The sequence below is a fragment of the Oryzias latipes genome, chromosome 3 (genome assembly GCF_002234675.1).
Source record: "Oryzias latipes chromosome 3, ASM223467v1".
NCBI classification, from domain to species: domain Eukaryota; kingdom Metazoa; phylum Chordata; class Actinopteri; order Beloniformes; family Adrianichthyidae; genus Oryzias; species Oryzias latipes.
Genome location: NC_019861.2, coordinates 3,098,091 through 3,117,074, shown reverse-complemented (window position 1 = coordinate 3,117,074; position 18,984 = coordinate 3,098,091). Strand labels below are relative to the sequence as shown.

Below are 18,984 nucleotides of genomic sequence, written 5' to 3'. Positions count from 1 at the left end.
GTTTCTGGATTTGCTGTTGTGTTTCTGGATTTGCTGTTGTGTTTCTGGAGTTGCTGTTGTGTTTCTGGATTTGCTGTTGTGTTTCTGGATTTCCTTATGTGTTTCTGGAGTTGCTGTTGTGTTTCTGGATTTGCTGTTGTGTTTCTGGATTTGCTGTTGTGTTTCTGGATTTGCTGTTGTGTTTCTGGATTTGCTGTTGTGTTTCTGGAGTCGCTGTTGTGTTTCTGGATTTGCTGTTGTGTTTCTGGATTTGCTGTTGTGTTTCTGGAGTCGCTGTTGTGTTTCTGGATTTGCTGTTGTGTTTCTGGAGTTGCTGTGGTGTTTCTGGATTTGCTGTTGTGTTTCTGGAGTCGCTGTTGTGTTTCTGGATTTGCTGTTGTGTTTCTGGATTTGCTGTTGTGTTTCTGGATTTGCTGTTGTGTTTCTGGAGTCGCTGTTGTGTTTCTGGATTTGCTGTTGTGTTTCTGGATTTGCTGTTGTGTTTCTGGATTTGCTGTTGTGTTTCTGGAGTCGCTGTTGTGTTTCTGGATTTGCTGTTGTGTTTCTGGATTTGCTGTTGTGTTTCTGGAGTCGCTGTTGTGTTTCTGGAGTTGCTGTTGTGTTTCTGGATTTGCTGTTGTGTTTCTGGATTTGCTGTTGTGTTTCTGGATTTGCTGTTGTGTTTCTGGATTTGCTGTTGTGTTTCTGGAGTTGCTGTTGTGTTTTTGGAGTTGCTGTTGTTGTACCTTAAATGTAGACGTGTCTTTCACCTCTCAGCCACCGTAGTTCAGAGACAGAAAAATCTCTGCAAACTGAGCTCGGTGTAAAACTCCCCAATGAAAACACAGCTGACAGATGCATGAAAGCTTAGATAACAAATGTTTCACTAAACACTGAAGTGTTGCTGAAAAGAGCACTTACTTGTTGCTAAGGTAGAAACCTCTGAAAAGCCTCGCTCTGTCTGCCATGATGGATGTGAACGGGGATTGACGGGGATGTTCTGACCCGCATGCTGTCTCTGTCTTCTTGTATGAAAGGATGCTGCAGGAGCCTGAAGAGGGACCGAGCCCCACCTGAGCCCTGCCCCCCCATCTCTGAACCTCATCCCTCACAGCTCCGCCCCCCCCATCATGAATCTGCTGTGCCGTGGGCGCCTGAAGCTGCTGGCGGCGTCCCTCACAGCCATCGTCCTGCTCACCTGGCTCTACCTGCTGGCTGGGAACCTGGAGAGTGAGTATGAGCCTGAGGACAGATTGAACCCAAACGACCTCTAACCCTGACGTCAGCAGGGTTGAAGGGAAAGACCGCAGAGGCGGGAACGGTTTCAGCAGTGACGGTGGAATTTTAAACTTGATTTATGGTCTGGGTCTTTGAGGCGTGAACGGCGTATGGATTTGTTGGATCGACACTAAAAGAGTTGTGTGATTCATGGCTTACACTGTTCTATGGATTTGTGGGTAATTCACTGATGTCACCTACTGAGCATTTACAGTATGTGGCTGTGCACCAGAGTTCTGCAGCTCCCAATCATTTCAGGAATCAAACCTTCGGATGTATGAAGGATGTGTATTTTTTGACATTACACTTGATAGTTTTAATGTATAACAGATAACAGACAGTACATATTTTGGGTTCTGACAAATTTAGCAAACGTTTCATTTTCGTAGACCAGTGATTGACTCTCACCTCTGCTTGGATCTCTGATCAGCATCCATCACGCCGTCTTAGCTTTGCATTTGCAGCAGGAAGTTAACGCTGTGCTCCCCCCCCCCCCCCATGCACTCCTCATTAAACCAAGACAAAGTCTGTGAACGTCAGCAGCAGCAGACACAATCAGAATCAAAATCAGCTTTATTGGCCAAGTACAGCGCATGTATAAGGAATTTGGCTTCGGTGTCTTGTGGTCTCGTGCAAACTAGCAAGGTATAAAAACGTGTAAAGGGGTAAAGACAAAAGAAGACAAAGAATAAAAAAAAAAGCAATGTAAGGTAGATATCTGAATAAATAAACATAACTAAATAAAAGGTAAAAAATGCAGCAGTAGTTCCGGTGTGACAGTTTCTGTGGTTTTGTTCCGTGGTCTTGAGTTGTCAGGAGTTCATCAGAGTGACAGCTCGGGAGAAGACGCCGTCTTTGTGGCGAGTGGTTTTGGTTCGCATTGTCCTAAAGCCCCGCCCTGACGGAGGAGGCTGAAAAGGCAGTGTCCCGGATGAGAGGGGTCTTCCTGACCCTGGACCGGTACAGGTCCTGAGTGGAGGGAAGGCTGGAACCAATAATCCTCTCAGCAGATCTGATGGTTCTCTACAGTCTGTAGAGAAAAAACATCCAAAATGTATATTTTTAACAGTTTTATTATTATTGTTTCATTTCATCTAAAAATATAACTTTGTTTTTTTTGCAAGAAACCTTTAGTGATGATTTCTTAATTTTTGTCAATAATGACACTAATATTGACTCAAAGATTGGGGGGCAAGCCCCCGAGGGCTAGTCATAGAAACGATCTAACCTGGCGGTGTCCGTCAGCGCCGGCCTCATTGAAGATCTTCTACCCTGCCTACCTGGCTTTGTTCAATGGCACAGCAGGGTCTGTCTGTGTTTGTATGCATGTGTTTGTGTTTGTGTGTTTTTATGTGTGTGTGTTCGAATGTAGGCAGGGGCATGCATTGGCAGCTGTGGGTGCCACAGCTACATAACCTCTGGAACAAGCATCACTTATCCTAGCTACAATGTTCAATGGTGGGTTACTCTAGAGACTATAATAATGAAAAAATTTTATATCATGGTCCGGGTGAATACTCGATTCTGATTGGCTGCCTTGTGTGCATTAAAAAGTGATAACCGCACGCCCCAAAAAGAAGTTCCGATCACATATCTTAAATCTTCTGTATCACTGCGCCGGTTTCTTTAAAACAACCTTTAGTTTCATCATCTGGACAAAAACAAGCGGCAAGAGGAGAACTTTCTCTCTGAACTGATGCTTTATTCAACCCATCGGAAAGATCAGCATATATATATATCGCTTTATATCGCCAAATCTTGAGTGCAGCGGAATCCAAATCGGAAAAAAACAAGACTTAAGGACTAAAAACTGGTTAATATTTATGTCTTTTGTAAGTGACCATGGTATAAGCGGGTTAATGTCTTTCGAAGTGTGCATTATCACTTTTTAACGCACTTCAGTCGGACGGTTCAGGCTTCCACGGCGTGCATTAAGTGATGATGCATACTTCGTCGGCCATTAACCCTTACTTAAATATGTTTAGGGGGGAAATTATTAGAAAAGTATAAAAACCTGTTTTCATGAAGATGAGCATCGGCCATGTCTTTAGCCACAGTGAGCAGATAGCAGATGACGTCATGTGATAGGAAACCCTATTGTTTTGAATCAAATCTGGTGTCCAAGTTGTTCACTAGTACAAAGGTGGAAAAAGTTGCAGTTGGTACCTTTGAGGTGTTTTAAGGATTCACTTGGGCAGCAATTGTTGCCAATGAGGCAAAACAGGTAAATATAACCCTCTGCTTGAATAGTTACAAAGTTTTTGTGTGCAGGTCAAAGATCTAGTGAGGAGACAGAAGAAGAACTTTGCATGTAGCAGTTTTATGCCTACAGGTTGTTCCCACAGACCAAACCCATAAAATGTAGTGAACAACTCTCTAATGTTATGAGGATTCTGACGAATTCAGTATGAATTCAGTGAGCCGTCACAGAGGGTAGGTCTGAATGGCTGTACCAGTCATTGACCCTCTGATGACGACTTGAGGGAATGAACAGAATCATTTCCCTTTTTAGTTTTTTCATTGTTTCAGCATCATTAACGCTTGTGTGCTAACGATCCAGTCTTATCACCACCATTAGTGTCGGTGTCCACAGACCTGCTACCGTCCATTAGAACACAGAGAGAGCAGGTTCCTTTGAGGGAAAACGTTGTGTTGGCGAGGAGAAAAGGCGCTTTAAGCTAAGTGGACAAACGCGTACTTTGACGTATGGGCTGGATAAAGTCGTGTGTCTTATTTGTAAGCAGGTAAATGCAACGCACAAAGAATTCAATATAAAACATCACTACAAAATGTTACAAATCATAAAAACTAACAAAAATTGACCGTTGAGGAGTGAAACAATGAGCTCTAACAACTACAGTGAGGCTGTGCTGCACAGCAGATCATGTTAATAAAAATGGCTAAATCAATGAAGCTGAGACAGAAGCTAGTAGCTACGTTGTGGCTTTGGAAACGGCCCGGCGTAGCAAACCCTTCAGTGACGGGGAGTTTGTAGAAACAATGCACGCTGAAAGGAGCTGACATTGTTTTTGCAGAGCAAAAGAAAAAGTTTGAAGAAATAAGTCTGTGAAATGATACAAATACTAAACGAGTAGAAGATCTGGGCAGCAACCTCTGACTGCAACTGGGAAAACATCTGGGTAATTGTACAATAATGACACTTGGTCATTTTAGTTATTAAAACAACTTTTTCTGTTTTTTTTCACCAAAATTCCCCCCCAGTCTAAAGTGGATCTCTTAATTTGGCCCTCCGCTACAAAAACTTTGAAACCCCGCTTTAGACAAACATTAAAGTAAGCAGCATCAGTAGGCAGCCTGTGTGACTCTGTCCTGGGATCTTTTTAAGACTCAGACACGTTTGACTGGAGACGCTTCTGCTTCCACAACTTGAGCTGTAAAACAGAGATTTCAACAGCAGCACGGCAGAGAAACGAGGTCTTCTTCACCTTCATCAGAGGCTGTGAACTTTCCTCCCCCCTGAGTTCAGCTTCTAAATGAGGAAAAGAAGCAAACCAGAGCGACGGCAAGGACGGCAGGAAAACACGGCAAAGGAGAAAACAAAGAGAGAACTCACGAGAAAAAGGTTTGGAGGAAGAGGAGGATGGAGGAAGGGAGATAAATCACAAGAGCAAAGCGAAGAAAGATGAAGAGAAACGATGAGACAGTAGAGCTTCTTCTTAGCAGGAGGAGGCTTGTGCTGGAATATTTTCTGCAGATGATTAATCCTCATTGGCCATTGTGCTGAGCATTCAGGGAGAATGGATGAGTGTGAGGGGAGATGAAGATCAGACAGCAGAGACACAGCCACATCTAGAAAAGCACGCTCCCTGTTAGCAGTGTGTGTGTGTCTGTGTTTGTATATGTGTGTCTTTGTGCGTTGATCTGCTGGCAGATTTAAACATTCAAAAAGAACCAGCGTTTTTTTTTTTTCTTCTCTGCAGTCGCTCGGCTCCGACATTTCCGTCACGATGCTGCAGATCAGAGGCGCTGAGGCGCCGCTCTCACATGAACCTCTGCAGGAACACAGACACCGGCTCTGCTCTGCTGCAGGTCTCTTCTCTTATCAGAGGGAGGAGCAGAGGTGGCTTCCTGGAGGTTTTTCAGCCCCAAACCGTTAATAATTCTGCCAGAGTGCCAATTGGCAGAAACACACATATTAGCATTTATGAACTGCAGCGAAAACCTTAAACAGGCTGTGACTATTCAGGCACATTATGCATGCCTGTCCTTCTGGAAACACGGAAAGCTAATCCAACCAGACCTAGTCCATCAAAGGACGCTGTCCCCACTCTGCTGCGATGAGGCTTACCAAGCCCAGCATGGGTCATGGAGGTTTTGGGTGGAGGCAGCCCCCAAACGCCGGGACCCTGCTGGATGGAGGGAGAGAAGCAGGTGCCGAAAGAGGAGAGGAAGACGTGCGAGGAGCCAATTTTCAAGTGTGAGACTTGTGAGAAAATGCTCTCGTTGATCCTTGACATGTTTGCGTGGCAGATGAAAAAACACGCTGCTCCAAGTTTGCCAAGCGATGATGGCCGTTCAGATCTGCTGCCTGTGGTCAGGAGACAAACACGGCAGACTGACTGTCAGCAGCTGATAGGAAACTGAATATTCATAACTTTGTGTGCAGAGTTTTAGGAGTTTGTCTATATTTTTGAATGTTCCCTGCTCATTACAAAACTTTGCTTCTCTTTTAGGAAAATCTACAGATTTCTGCAGTTTGATTTGACAGCCACTCAGGGATTCTCACTTTGGTAGACTCAGGTTCCAGTCTGCCTTTTTTAAATGTTTTTAATGACAAGATTATTAAGTCATTCTTGCGTTGGACAGACTTGTGCCCCCAGCTCTCACAGCCATGTGTTCACTGATTTCTGAATTCAGTGTGAACGTCCGCCTCCAAACGTCATGTGACCTTCAGATTAGCTCAAGTCCAGCATGCAGAGAGCTTCATGGAATGGTTTTCATGGCCGAGCAGCTGCATCCATCCACACATCACCAAGTGAATGCAAAGCGTTGATGCAGCGGTGGAAAGCACGCCGCCACTGGACTCTAGAACAGTGGAGACGCCTTCTCTGGAGAGATGAATCACGCTTTTCCAACTGGCAATCTGATGGACGAGTCTGGGTTTGGAAGTTGCCAGGACATTGGTTCATTTGGGACGGCATTGTGCCCAATGTGAAATTTGGTGGAGGAGGAATCATGGTGTGGGCTTGTTTTCATGACTTGGGCTCTAAATTTCAGTGACAGGAACTCTGAATGCTCCAGGATACCAAAACATTTTGGACAATTCCAAGCTCCCAACCTTGAGGGATCCGTTTGGAGCGGCCCCCTCCTCTTCCAGCATGACTGTGCACCAGTGACCAAAGCAAGGTCCATGAAGACATGAATGAGTCTGGTGTGATGAACTGGACAGAGTCCTGACCTGAACCCCATATTCATGATCCTTGTGAGTTCATGTTTTACTTCGAAGCCCATCGAGATGACTATTGTTGTGATTTTGGGCTATACAAATAAAATTGAATTGAATTGAATTGAATAGAACACCTTTGGGAGGAGTTAGAGCAGAGAATGAAAGCCAGGCCTTCAGTGTGTGACCTCACCAATGACCTTCTGGTAGAATGGTCAGAAATTCCTAGAAACACTCCTCAACCTTGAGGACAGCCTTCCCAGAAGAGTTTAAGCTGTTACAGCTGCAAAAGGTGGAGCCACATCATACTGAACTCTATGGGTTAGGAAAGGAATGCCACTTCAGTTCATATGTTAGTCAAGGCAGGTGAGCTAATACTTTTTGTAGTATAGTTTACTTGGGATGCAATGATTCACTTCCGTCAAGATTTTTGTTTAACCTTGATATGTGGAAAATGGTTGTGTGTGTGTGGTCTGGATGACCGGAGTAGGAGCTCGGTTCGCATAGCCGGCAGTAAGTCAGACCTTAGCACCGCTAACTCTGAGGCCATGGTTCTTGACCGGAGAAAGGTAGCTTGCCATCTCTCGGTGGGTGGAGTATCCTTACCCCAGGTGGAGGAGTTTAAATATCTGGGGGTCTTGTTCACGAGTGAGGGAAGACCGGAGCGTGAGATTGACAGGCGGATCGGAGCGGCGTCCGTAGTTATGCTGTCGCTGTATCGGTCCATTGTGGTGAAGAGAGAGCTGAGCCGAAAAGCAAAGCTCTCAATTTACCGGTCTATCTTCGTTCCAATACTCACCTATGGTCATGAGCTATGGGTCCGAAAGAACGAGGTCCCGAATACAAGCGCCTGAAATGAGCTTCCTCCGTAGGGTGGCAGGGCGCTCCCTTAGAGATGGGGTGAGAAGCTCGGTCACCTGCAGAGAGCTCGGAGTAGAACCGCTTCTCCTCCACATTGAAAGGAGCCAGTTGAGGTGGCTCGGGCATCTAGTCCGGATGCCTCCTGGACGCCTCCATGGAGAGGTGTTCCGGGCATGTCCCACTGGGCGGAGGCCCCGGGGAAGACCCAGGACACGCTGGAGAGACTACGTCTCTCGGCTGGCCTGGGAACGCCTCGGGGTCCCCCCAGAGGAGTTGGAGGAAGTGGCCGGGGCGAGGGAAGTCTGGGCATCTCTGCTTAGACTGCTGCCCCCGCGACCCGGTCCCGAATATGCGGAGGAAGATGGATGGATGGATGGTTGTGTTTTGGTTTGACACAAAAAAACAACAAAATAAGAAAATTCCAAAAAAACATTTTAAAATGTTCAAATATGCAAGAAAAAAATGTTTAGTGGTTTATACCAAGCCTGGTGTAATGTAATAAAACAATAAATGAGAACTCCTTAAATTTAGAACAATGTGTTTGACACTTTTACCATGACATGCTGTTAAGCAGTGGGGATGCAAGCCTTTGCTTTCCACCAATTTCAATGGTGTAACATAGGGTTCAGTATTAAACTGAGAACTGTGGCAACCCAAACACATGCACACTTATCCATTTTTATCCAGGCCCTTTTATGAATAAAGCTGCATTGAAAGTTTTCTTTTGTGAAAAATGAGATTTGGTGTCTGTTTTTGTTCTTTATATGAAGGTAGAAAATTGAAAATCTGTTGTCCGTGGCCCTGATTTGCCGTTTTGCCCACACTTGTTCCCAAATAAATCAGGATGCGTCACGTGTTCCAGTACCTCAAATGACCACTGGGTGCCGGTTTCAGAGGGAACAATTTTACTTTTAGTCACAGCAGTTTGTTTTTCTATGGCAGGTTTGGAAAACCATGGGTGGATTTAATGAAACTTTGTTTTCCCACACAAATGTGGATGTAGGGCCAATTAGATCATTCCGTCAAACAAACTGGCTAGCTCGTTCCCTTCATTATTTAGATTGAGGTAGTAATTTAACAAACATTAGCTTCAACTTTTGGTATATTAACGCTCTCCCTTCCCTTCCTGCCCAGATGGCCGTTCCCTCCTGTTGGCGCCCTGTCTGGCCGACTCGCAGGCCGCTCAGGTCTTGGAGCGAGCCGTCCTGGAGGCGCGGGTTCGAGAGGTGGAGGAAGAGAACCGTCAGATCCGACTGCAGCTCAGCCAATCACAGGGCACGGCTGCCCAACTGGCAGAAGGAAACTACGGCAATCAGCAGTGGGGCGCGTCTGCAGACACGGTGCCAGAAGAAGGCGACAACACGGCAGAGGAGAAGAACAACCACACAGACTGTCCGCGGCCCCCCACCATCCAGAAGTGTGAGGTCAGGGAGAAGCATTGCTCACTGAAGTGTGTCTGAAGTTTTCTGGATCCTGATGGGACCACATGGTCCAGTTAAAGCCACGTGTTTCCGTATGTGGGTTTCCTGCTGCCCCAAACCTTGTTTATTGTATTCTGGTGTTTTCTGAAGAGAGAAAACATTTAAAGGGGCGCAGATTTAATGGAGGTTTCTGCTGGAACCGGGGGCCTTCTTGCTGTGAGGCAAGAGCGCTAACCACTGCGCCACCGTGCAGCCCAGTTTTTGATCCTTTATTTTTAATTCAAGTACAAATCTGAGTGATCTGCTTAAGTTTGGAGCCTTGTAGGGCTGGCGAATAATTGATTGATTTGAATTTGTTGTTTTTAGACAATTTCTCTTTGAAAAAATGTGGATTTTAATTTCCCAGCTCTCTGCTTTCTTGAACTTCTGTTGTTTGGAGTGAAGTCAGTCCGCCGGTCTCCAGCAACGTGCAGATGTGAAAACAGCTGGAAGCAAAGAGGAGCTACTTCCACAAGGCTGAGAAAAAAAGAAAAAAAAACACTAGTGCCCCCCAACCCCGTAACTTCTGCAATGCCTCCATGTAGCTTCAGTTTAAGCTGCTGAAGCAGAGGAACATGTGAGGATTTTTAGGAGGATCCAGAAAGAACTAGAGGATAAACCTGTTGGACTCACAGCAGCAACAGAAAAGAAAGTAAAAAAAACATGATGATTTGGAGACAGAGCTGTTGTTAAACACTTATGCTAAATACTACGATGCTATCATGCTAAATGCTACGATGCTATGAGTCTATCATGCTAAATGCTATCATGCTACGATGCTATCATGCTATGATGCTATCATGCTATGTTGCTATGATGCTATGATGCTAAATGCTAAGATGCTAAATGCTACGATGCTATGATACTATCATGCTAAATGCTATCATGCTATGATGCTATCATGCTATGTTGCTATGATGCTATCATGTTAAATGCTAAGATGCTATCATGTCCTTGTTTTCTCAGCAGCTTTGAATCTTTCTAGCGTGTTCAGACTACACGGACGGACTGAAACCACCCCTTCATGGGGGTTTTTCAGCAGGAAAACACAACTCATTTCGGATGGAAAATAAAACATTTCATAGATGGCGAGGGGAAAAAAAGCAGAGACCAAATGTTAATTAGAAATCAATACAAGAGTTCCTTGGAAAAAACTGTTTTTATCTGATCTTTTCATGATGCTGTGACTTCCACTATAACAGCTATAGTTTTTCTTTGTAAAATATTAGAATTATTGGGTTGGTAGACTTTCTTTTTTTTTAAATCTACTAGCCCACTCATCTGGTGAGTCAAAAATGAGATTTTGGTCTCTCGCTGTAACTTCAAACTTGGAGAATCAAACCACAAACATCTAAATCCGTTTCAAGGCTGCTGTTACCAAAAATGCCCTGCCGAGTGCAGTTTCATTGCAATTTCTCCTGTTAGTATCTGGATTCAGGCAGTGGTTCCTTCCTTGGTAGGTTAGAATCGAGTAAAAGGATCAGGGCAGAAAGTGGTGGGTGAGAAAGAGGGGTCTCTTAAAGCGCTGCTCCCTGTTTGTCGTCTTTAAGCTTTTTTACGATGGTTCCTGCCGCAGAGCGGTTAAGAGAGAACCTTCGTTTTTCTCCGGAGAGACAAACTCCTCCTCGTCTGTGAGGAGCAGATGCCGATTGGGCCGCCTGTCTTTGTTCCAGAAGCAGAAAAGCAAAAGTGAAGGAAAACTGTGATGACCCCGCGGTGACCCCGGCTCTTGTGTCTCTGCAGCTCATCCACGTAGCGTGCGTTTGTGCCGGTCACAACGCCAGCAGGGACGTGGTCACGCTGGTCAAGTCGGTCCTCTTTCACAGGTGAGGCTGTTGGCACACTCCTGCCCCCCCCCCCCCCCCCCCCCCCCGCGGCGTCATCTCCCTCATTTCTGCCTCCTATTTCCCATCAAACGGGAACTGAACTGAATGCATCCGCTCAGAGGCTCTCCCTGAAGATTCTGAGCTGATCGGCTCAGACAGGTAACAGGTTCTTCACAGTTTGGGGGGATTATGGCTCCAAATTTGGACTTTCAAAAACCCAAGAACAAAACTGTAAAAATCCACTTTGTGCACAAGTTCAGTCTAGTAAGAAAACTTCTTTCTGCCTTGTTTTTTTAGGTTCAAATGCCAGAAAAGCTCTGTGAACGTTCTGAACCTGAGTCTTCTCTGCATTTACAGGAGGAACCCCCTCCACTTTCACTTCATCACTGACACGGTGGCCAACCGCATTCTGAGCTCTCTGTTCCGGTCCTGGATGGTCCCGTCCGTGCAGGTCAGCTTTTATGATGCAGATGAGCTGAAGGTGAGTCTTTTTATTTGAGCTGATTGTGTCGTCTTACTTCCGGGAAGGATAATGAGCTGTGATAATAGCTCATATTTCACACAAATGTGTTCTTTAGTGTGCCAACGGTATTATATTATCATATATATGGATGTGGTTAACTCCTGCGGTACACCAGCTTCCAAAAATGTAAAAAAGGAGACTCCATAGCCTTTATTGATGTACAGTTCCTCCAAGATCTCACGTGCGTTTTTTGTAGTACTTGAGGCAGAAAAAGCCGGAAGTTGCAGCTGTTTTTCCTAAATGTTGTAATAAAAGTTGTGAGAGTTTTCAATAATAATTTTCAAATAAATTAGTTGAAAATATGTCCAGGTAGTTGTTTTTCCTTCCAGTTTATTAACAAGCAGTTTTATGTAACCTCACAAAAACCAAATGAGAACAGTAATATGTTCTTTTAAACCAGTGACTTGCGGTGAGGTTGATGGCAGGTGAGGCACCGACTCCTCTGGAGTCAGATTTACAATGAAAGAGCTGAATATTTCACCATTCATCCAACAGCAGCAAACAGCTTATGAAATACACACAAGAACATATTTGTCCTACAGAGAATATTTCTTTTACAGACATGGATAGAACACTCTTCTTGTGTATAAATTATTCATATATACTGTACAAATGTGTTCAGCACACATTTGACCCTCAGTAACTAATTTATGGTATTTTACCAACTTCAAGTTCTGGAGCTTTAATCAATTATCAAATATTTTCTGTGAAAATGATCATAAAAATAAAATAAATGATTTTACTTACTTTTTTTTCCACTTACTCTTTACTTACTCCACTTACTGTTATTTTAAAAAACAAACATCGAAAACCATGTTCGGCCTTACTTTTTGAGTCCATGCACTGATTCTTCTCAGCATTGATATATATGATATGATCTGTTGGAAAGTCTTCCTTATTCTCCTTTAGTTTATATGAGTTTCTTCCTCTCAATGGAGACAGACGTCCTTAGTCTGTTTCTACGGCACCAGTGTAGCTACAAAGCAGCTGTCAGACGAGCTTTAGCTGTTATTTTCGTGGGAACTCAGAGACTTCATGAGCCTAGGCGGAAAAAGAAAGTGAGGACTTTAATCACTTCTGACTGGTGAGACATGAGGACGTATGATTAAGCCTCCAAGAATGATTGGTCGAGACAGTTGAAGGGGCGGGACTTTTGCCGCACCGGTATCTGCTGAAACTGCAGGCGGATTTACTCTTTTTCTTTTTAAATAGTGACGCACGATAATGACTTTTTACAACCGATACCGATATTTGCCTGCCTCTTGTAGCCGACACCGATACTTAACCGATATTTTGTCAAACGTTTTGGCAATTGTCAACTGCCCAGAGGCTTTTTTTTTCTTTCGAATGAGCGCTAGCAATAGCCGAAGCTTCACATTGTGGCGACCTGGGGGTTAGCACCGCCTATAGTCGCTATAGGCTATTGTGTGTGTGGAATCCCTCACCATGGGTGAGGGAGCTGTGAAGAGAAGTGAAGTTCATGTGTGTGTGAGTTTAGACCAAACGGGCTTTAATCCTGGGAAAGAGATTGGGCAATCTGCTTCTCTGTCTACCTCTCCCTCTATGAGACTGTTTGGGTTGGTGCAGTGTATGGGGTGCGGACAGCCCGTTAAGTGGCTGTCCGCACCCCATACACTCTCATTTCCCCGCTAAGAGTGACCAGCTGGGACGTTACATTAATCTTGCCACACATCGCAGTGGTGAATTTGTAAATAGCTTGTGACATTTGTGGTGTTAAAGCTTGACCTTTATTCCCTCTTTGTGACACTTTTGTTGAACACATTTTGCAAACAGCGAGGGAGTCGTTGGTCTCAGACACGGTAAAACAAGCCCACATGGGCGAGAGCTGCTCCATGTTGCAGAGAGAGCTCTCTAGTGCAGGCGCTGAGAGATGACATCACTTACATGTGACAAAAGCTTGCAGGATGGGCGGGGGGAGCAGACCCCTTGCTGGCACACCTTGCTGGTGAGTGAGGAAGCGACGACAATTACACTTTTAGTTATCTGCCCATTTCATCTGCAAATTGTTTTCCTATCGGAATTATTGGCATGACGTCATATTGTTCATTATCGGCCGATAGTTATCGGTATCCGATATTATCGTGCAACCCTATTTTTAAAGGAAGCTACATCATTGATGCATTTTCTGCACCCACTAATTCCAGTTCCAGCCTATCTCAGCGACTGTGTGGCGAAGGTGGTGTTCACCTTGGACCACCGCCAGTCCATCACTGAAACATCTAGGGACTCTTAAGAGTAACCAATTAACCATGTGTTTGGACTGTGGGAGGAAACCGGAGTGGCCAGAAAAAACCCCACATATGCACAGGAAGTACATGCAATCCACACATAGTAGGCAGGATTTGAACCAGGGCCTTTTGACTGTAAGGGAAGAGCGCTAATCACTGTGCAGCCCTCAGTGACATCATATCTTGTGTAAACAATGTTGACCACAAATCTGAAACTAAAAGGAGCCCAGATCAAGCCAGTGGGTCACATGACCTCAGTCTTGTATCTGCAGTGCGTTAGTGGAACCACCTCAGTGGCCTAATGGTCAGCGTCTGCCCCAAGGAAAACTTGGGTTCAAGTCTACAGTTGGGTCATATCATAGACTAAAAGTGTCTCCCTATTTGACACTCTGAATCGAGGGCTAGATCTGGAGGGTAAAACCTCTTTTTCGCTGTGACCTCGGGTGGGTCATAACCTCAGATGGACATAAGATGGCGATCAATGTCAAGCGATTATTTGCACAGATCGTTTTGTGGAAACGGAAGCTGTCATCTCCAGGAGAGACCGACCCGTTCCATTAAAACAGCAGAGGATTTTACCCTCTCTCGTTTTAGCTTAGTATGATGTCACAGACACATGGGCAGGACAAACAGAACCACAAACAGGAAGGTTTCTGTCAATCAAAAGGCCACACCCCTTTGGATAAAACATAAGAGTCACAGAAATGTACTAACAAAAGCCTCTCTGTCAGAGTGAAGGAAGACTGACCTGATTGTGTAAGAAGCCACCTAGTGGTTAGCTGAAGCACTGACCTGGCTCCGGTTATCTTAGTTTACAAACTAAGGGGTGTGAACTGTCTTCTTTGTGATGATGGGTAGGACTTGATTGGTTGGTTGGTTGATTCAGTCACCAATGTTTTCCTGAGGCCCTCACCTCATGATTCAAAGACCTTTTGAGTTTAGCAAGACAAAGCTCAAGAACCCACAAGTCCTTGAATCATTAACTGTGACTAAACAAGGAAAAACAAAGTTTTGTTCGACGACTAAAGACAGTCAATTTGCAAATTTCCCACATATGCCACTTCCGTCTTCGTGATACCCGCCTGATATACGTAAGTCCAATGTCCAAGCTTGCGTCCGTCATTTATTGATCTGCGCAGAAGTCCGTCATGGGTTTCATCCGATGTTTCTTCACGTGAATTCGCTTTCGAGCACTTCAATATTTTCGGTGCATCGATAAGTACATTTCATGCGTATTTGCATAGTTTATACGCAATTATTACGTAAATCTGAGCAATTGTTTTGCTCACGCAAATTTGTGGCTTTCCACGACATTTCCATGTTTGTCCACGTTTGTCTCACGGACTTATATTGCATTTTTATATTGCATAAACGGCGCACATATCTTGTTAAAATTACATAATTGAAGCACTAACCACTAATCAATTTCATATTAACAGAATAATAAATGCACACAGTGTTAGGGTTACGTGATTACCAATTGCCCACACGCTATAATCACCACAATAAGACTGCCTCAGTTCTGTCTTTCAGTAAGAAAACAAGGACGTGAAAAGTTCTGATCATGCAAGATATGATGTTCCTGTTCTGCCTGATTGAAGGACCCACATTCATGTCTGCAACCTTCAGCTTTCTATAAAAAGAGGCTCCATGCACCGGGAGGACAGAAGTCGTCTGTGACAGCTTTGCGCTGCGACAGACCGATTCTCCTTCTGCAGAAGTCTAATAAAACTTCTCATCTCCTGTGTGGTTCTTCTCTCTGTTAGGAAAATGTCCTGACCCTGATACACGGTTCATGTTGTTTGTGTGGTTTATTCACACGTCTTCCGTGGTCTTAACGTGGTTCCTTCGTGACAATTTCACATCACGACCACATCTTTTTTCACTTTTTCCACGTCTCTTCACGTATGGTTAATTTTTATCGTGCAATATGCGCAAATTGTAGCGACAGTTTGACGTGACCTCAAGCTTGTGAACATGTGATGGTGGGCCTCCAGGGTGGGGGTGTGAGTCCTCACTTCATTTGCTCCTCTGACGTCTCTCAGCAGATGAGTCTGGTCCTCTCTGCTCGCTGATGTAAAAGAGACTAACCTGTTTTGGTTTGGACACCAGAGCTGCCTCAGATTGAGACTATGGTGCCTCTTGGACATGCATCACAGTGCATTTCCTGCAGATTCTGCGTGTGCAGCTCCTCCGCAGGCTTCAGGCTGCATGCAGGGAGATGGAGACCTGCTGAGCTCCTGCTTCACACAAATAAAAGATAAATAAGAACATCCGATGATAACTGCAGCTCTGAGCTGGTGGCTGTTCCCTCTACGTGACTGCAGCCTAAAGAAAAAGAATCTGTGTTTGGGTTTGCAGCCCCGTCCTTTTCCTTGACACCATCACAGCCCCCCCCCCCCCCCCCCCCCCCCCCCCCCCCCCCCCCCCCCCCCCCGCTGACTTTGTGCTGAACAATGAGTCCTTTGTGCTGTCAAACACTTCGACCTGCAACCTCTTTTTCACTTTCCATTAACTGGCTTTAAAGTGGAGAAAAGCACCGGCACCTTTAAGCCGATTATGTTTGCAGATGAGGCTCAGATCCAATTACTTAGAATGAAGGAAATTAATTAAAAGACTGTTTGCAGCCTCTGAAATAATGTCTCTGCTTCCCCGTGCTGAATGTGGTTTGCTGCTAACTGTGGGTCCACACCGTGCTTCCCTCTGTTCCAGTCCGAGGTGTCGTGGATCCCCAACAAGCATTACTCAGGTATTTACGGCTTGATGAAGCTGACGCTGACCAAAGCCCTGCCGCCTGACCTGAACAAGGTCATCGTCCTGGACACAGACATCACCTTTGCCACTGACATCGCTGAGCTCTGGGGCATCTTCAGGAAGTTCACCGGTGAGAGTCTCCCCCATCTTCCCGAACCTAAAGGATCCAAAAAAGGGGTGGTTTTTGGTCAAAGATGTGATGCATTTTGGTGTCATTAGTTTATCTTCAAGCATGCATCACCAACAAAACGCAAATAATTCTGTATGACATACAGTGGGGCAAAAAAAGTATTCAGTCAGCCATCAATTGTGCAAGTTCTCCCACTTAAACAGATGAGAGAGGCCTGTTATTATCATTAAAGGTAGACGTCAACTAAGAGAGATAAAATGAGAAAACAATTCAGAAAATCCCATTGTCTGACTTTTAAAGAATTTATTTGCAAATTCTGCTGGAAAATAAGTGTCTGTGTCCGTACCGTCTGCAGGCGTCTGTGCAGCAGCTTTGCCTCTAGTAATGGTTGTTGTGAACTGTATGTTTGGTGACTGAAGAGCCTCAGGGCCCAGAGTTTGAACCCCCAGAGTTTGCTCTCATGCATCGTTGGCATTTGCAAAGGCTAAAACTCGCTCCACACAACTGAATCCTGCATTTCACCTAAATGCATTTCTGCTTGTGGAGTTTCAAAGTGAATATGAGTTCAGACCAGCAGACGCTGACAGCTATGCAAACTGTCACTGCTCCTGTTTTCCTGGTGGGCGGAGCCTCCAGGACATCCATCATTGACACTTGTTACCTCCTTCTTCATGTTTTTTACATGTGGTCACTGCCAGCCAGTAGCTGCAGAAAAAAATGAGTCCTGGACACATTTTCTTTCAGATAAGCAGGTGATTGGTCTGGTAGAGAACCAGAGTGACTGGTACCTGGGTAACCTGTGGAAGAACCACAAACCTTGGCCCGCTCTGGGAAGAGGCTTCAACACAGGTAGGAACAGATGAAGGTGCTCTCCCTGCTGCTCCTGGAAGCCCTGAAAGAGCTCAGATGTGTCTCCGGCTGTCATTTCAGGCGTCATTCTTCTGTACCTGGAGCGGCTGCGCCGAATCAGCTGGGAGCAGATGTGGCGGCTGACAGCAGAAAGGGAGCTAATGAGCATGCTCAGTACATCACTCGCCGATCAGGTCAGAAACGTTCAGAAAAGCCAAACCGTTTGTTCAGAAGATCTCATTTTCCCGGTCGACTGTGCAGATATGTGGAACAGACTCTGAGTAATCAGATTACATTTGCTTTTTGCTTCCATGTCTTACTCATAGCAGTCAATCTGCTCTGATTTTCTGGACTCTGCATAATTTTCTGACCCGGATTCTTCATGAAAACTCATCTCAAGGCCCCCCTCCTCACATACAGTGGGTGGCAGTATGCTGTCATTTCATTCATTTACCATCCACCCACTTAGGCCACTTAGGGGCTACCCCTTTTTTTCAATCTTTATTGAAACTGGTTTAAAATCAAAAGCCAAAACACTTGGCTTTTGTACTTCCCGGTGTCAACACTGGAGGGCGTCAATCAAGTCGGTGACCTAAATTCAAAATGGTGCATTTTATTTTTTTTGAAAGATGTTACTAGTGACGCATAAATATCACAGACTCGATCGATGGCAAAGCCCCTTTCCTCTGCATCAGAATCAGCTGATTTACATTGTTTGTGTAAACACCTCACCACTGTGAAGTTTTGCATATGAGCACAGAGCTGCTTTTCTCCGCTTCAGAATCAGCTGGAATTACGTTAATTTCACGAACGGTTGAAGAGTTACAGTAGTGGAAAGAATGTCAACACTGGGGCTAAAGCTCGGAAAGGAAAGAGTTAAAAGAGCATGAAACAAAGAACAGGGGCATGGGACCAAAGACCTGGACCATCTCTCCTATTTAGAGTTTTTGCAGACACTTAGAAAAAGAAATGTGTAAATATTTAAAGCTATATATATGTGTTAGATGTTAACCAGGTTGAACTTTGTCCAATCAGGGACTCAGATTTGGTAGTGACGTATGAATGGCTTCCCTTTCATGTCGTAGATATGCCAACTGTTTGAAAATTGATCATGGAAGAGGTGTTAATAACTGCAGTGTGCGTCCAGTTGGACTTTGGTCTTTCATATGTCGGAACAGAGCTGTGAAAGAAAAGGCCTTGAACAATATTCCTGAGATTTGCACTGCTTTGACATTTCTCACCAAGCCTCTACCACTGGTAGGTGGTGGACTTGAGCTAGTAAGTTACATTACAAAAAGAAGAAGAAAAGTCTCTCCCTGCTTGTCCAGGCTGAACACTGTGGACTGTATGCACTGAGTGATTGACACACGACACATAGGCAGTGATTGAGATCTAGAAAATCCACCACTCCTCTGAACCGTATTCTGGACCATGTTATCCTCTTCTGAGCTCTCAGAGGACCACAGTCTCTGCCTCTTAAATGTTTACGTCTTCCTTTCATGCAGGACATCTTCAACGCTTTCATAAAGCAGAACCCGGTCCTGGTCCACCAGCTGCCCTGCTTCTGGAACGTCCAGCTATCTGACCACACCCGCTCTGAGCAGTGCTACACCGAGGTGTCAGACCTTAAGGTACTATTTAGAGTCTGCACTCGGACGTGCTTGCAGATGG

The 18,984-nt window shown here is 44.9% G+C and overlaps 1 protein-coding gene across 5 annotated transcripts in view; it reads left to right on the top strand.

The window, feature by feature from the left end:
* LOC101160540 (LARGE xylosyl- and glucuronyltransferase 2) overlaps positions 1-18,984 on the top strand; it is a 110,843-nt gene that overhangs the window by 79,671 nt on the left and 12,188 nt on the right. For all 5 annotated transcript variants that reach the window (XM_023950603.1, XM_023950611.1, XM_023950607.1 and 2 more), the window contains 8 exons: positions 1,017-1,209; positions 8,657-8,946; positions 10,726-10,808; positions 11,166-11,289; positions 16,293-16,464; positions 17,209-17,313; positions 17,395-17,507; positions 18,819-18,944. In XM_023950603.1, the coding sequence (XP_023806371.1) occupies positions 1,110-1,209; positions 8,657-8,946; positions 10,726-10,808; positions 11,166-11,289; positions 16,293-16,464; positions 17,209-17,313; positions 17,395-17,507; positions 18,819-18,944 (1,113 nt within the window). In that variant the 5' untranslated portion in view covers positions 1,017-1,109. The remainder of the gene's footprint in view (positions 1-1,016; positions 1,210-8,656; positions 8,947-10,725; positions 10,809-11,165; positions 11,290-16,292; positions 16,465-17,208; positions 17,314-17,394; positions 17,508-18,818; positions 18,945-18,984) is intronic.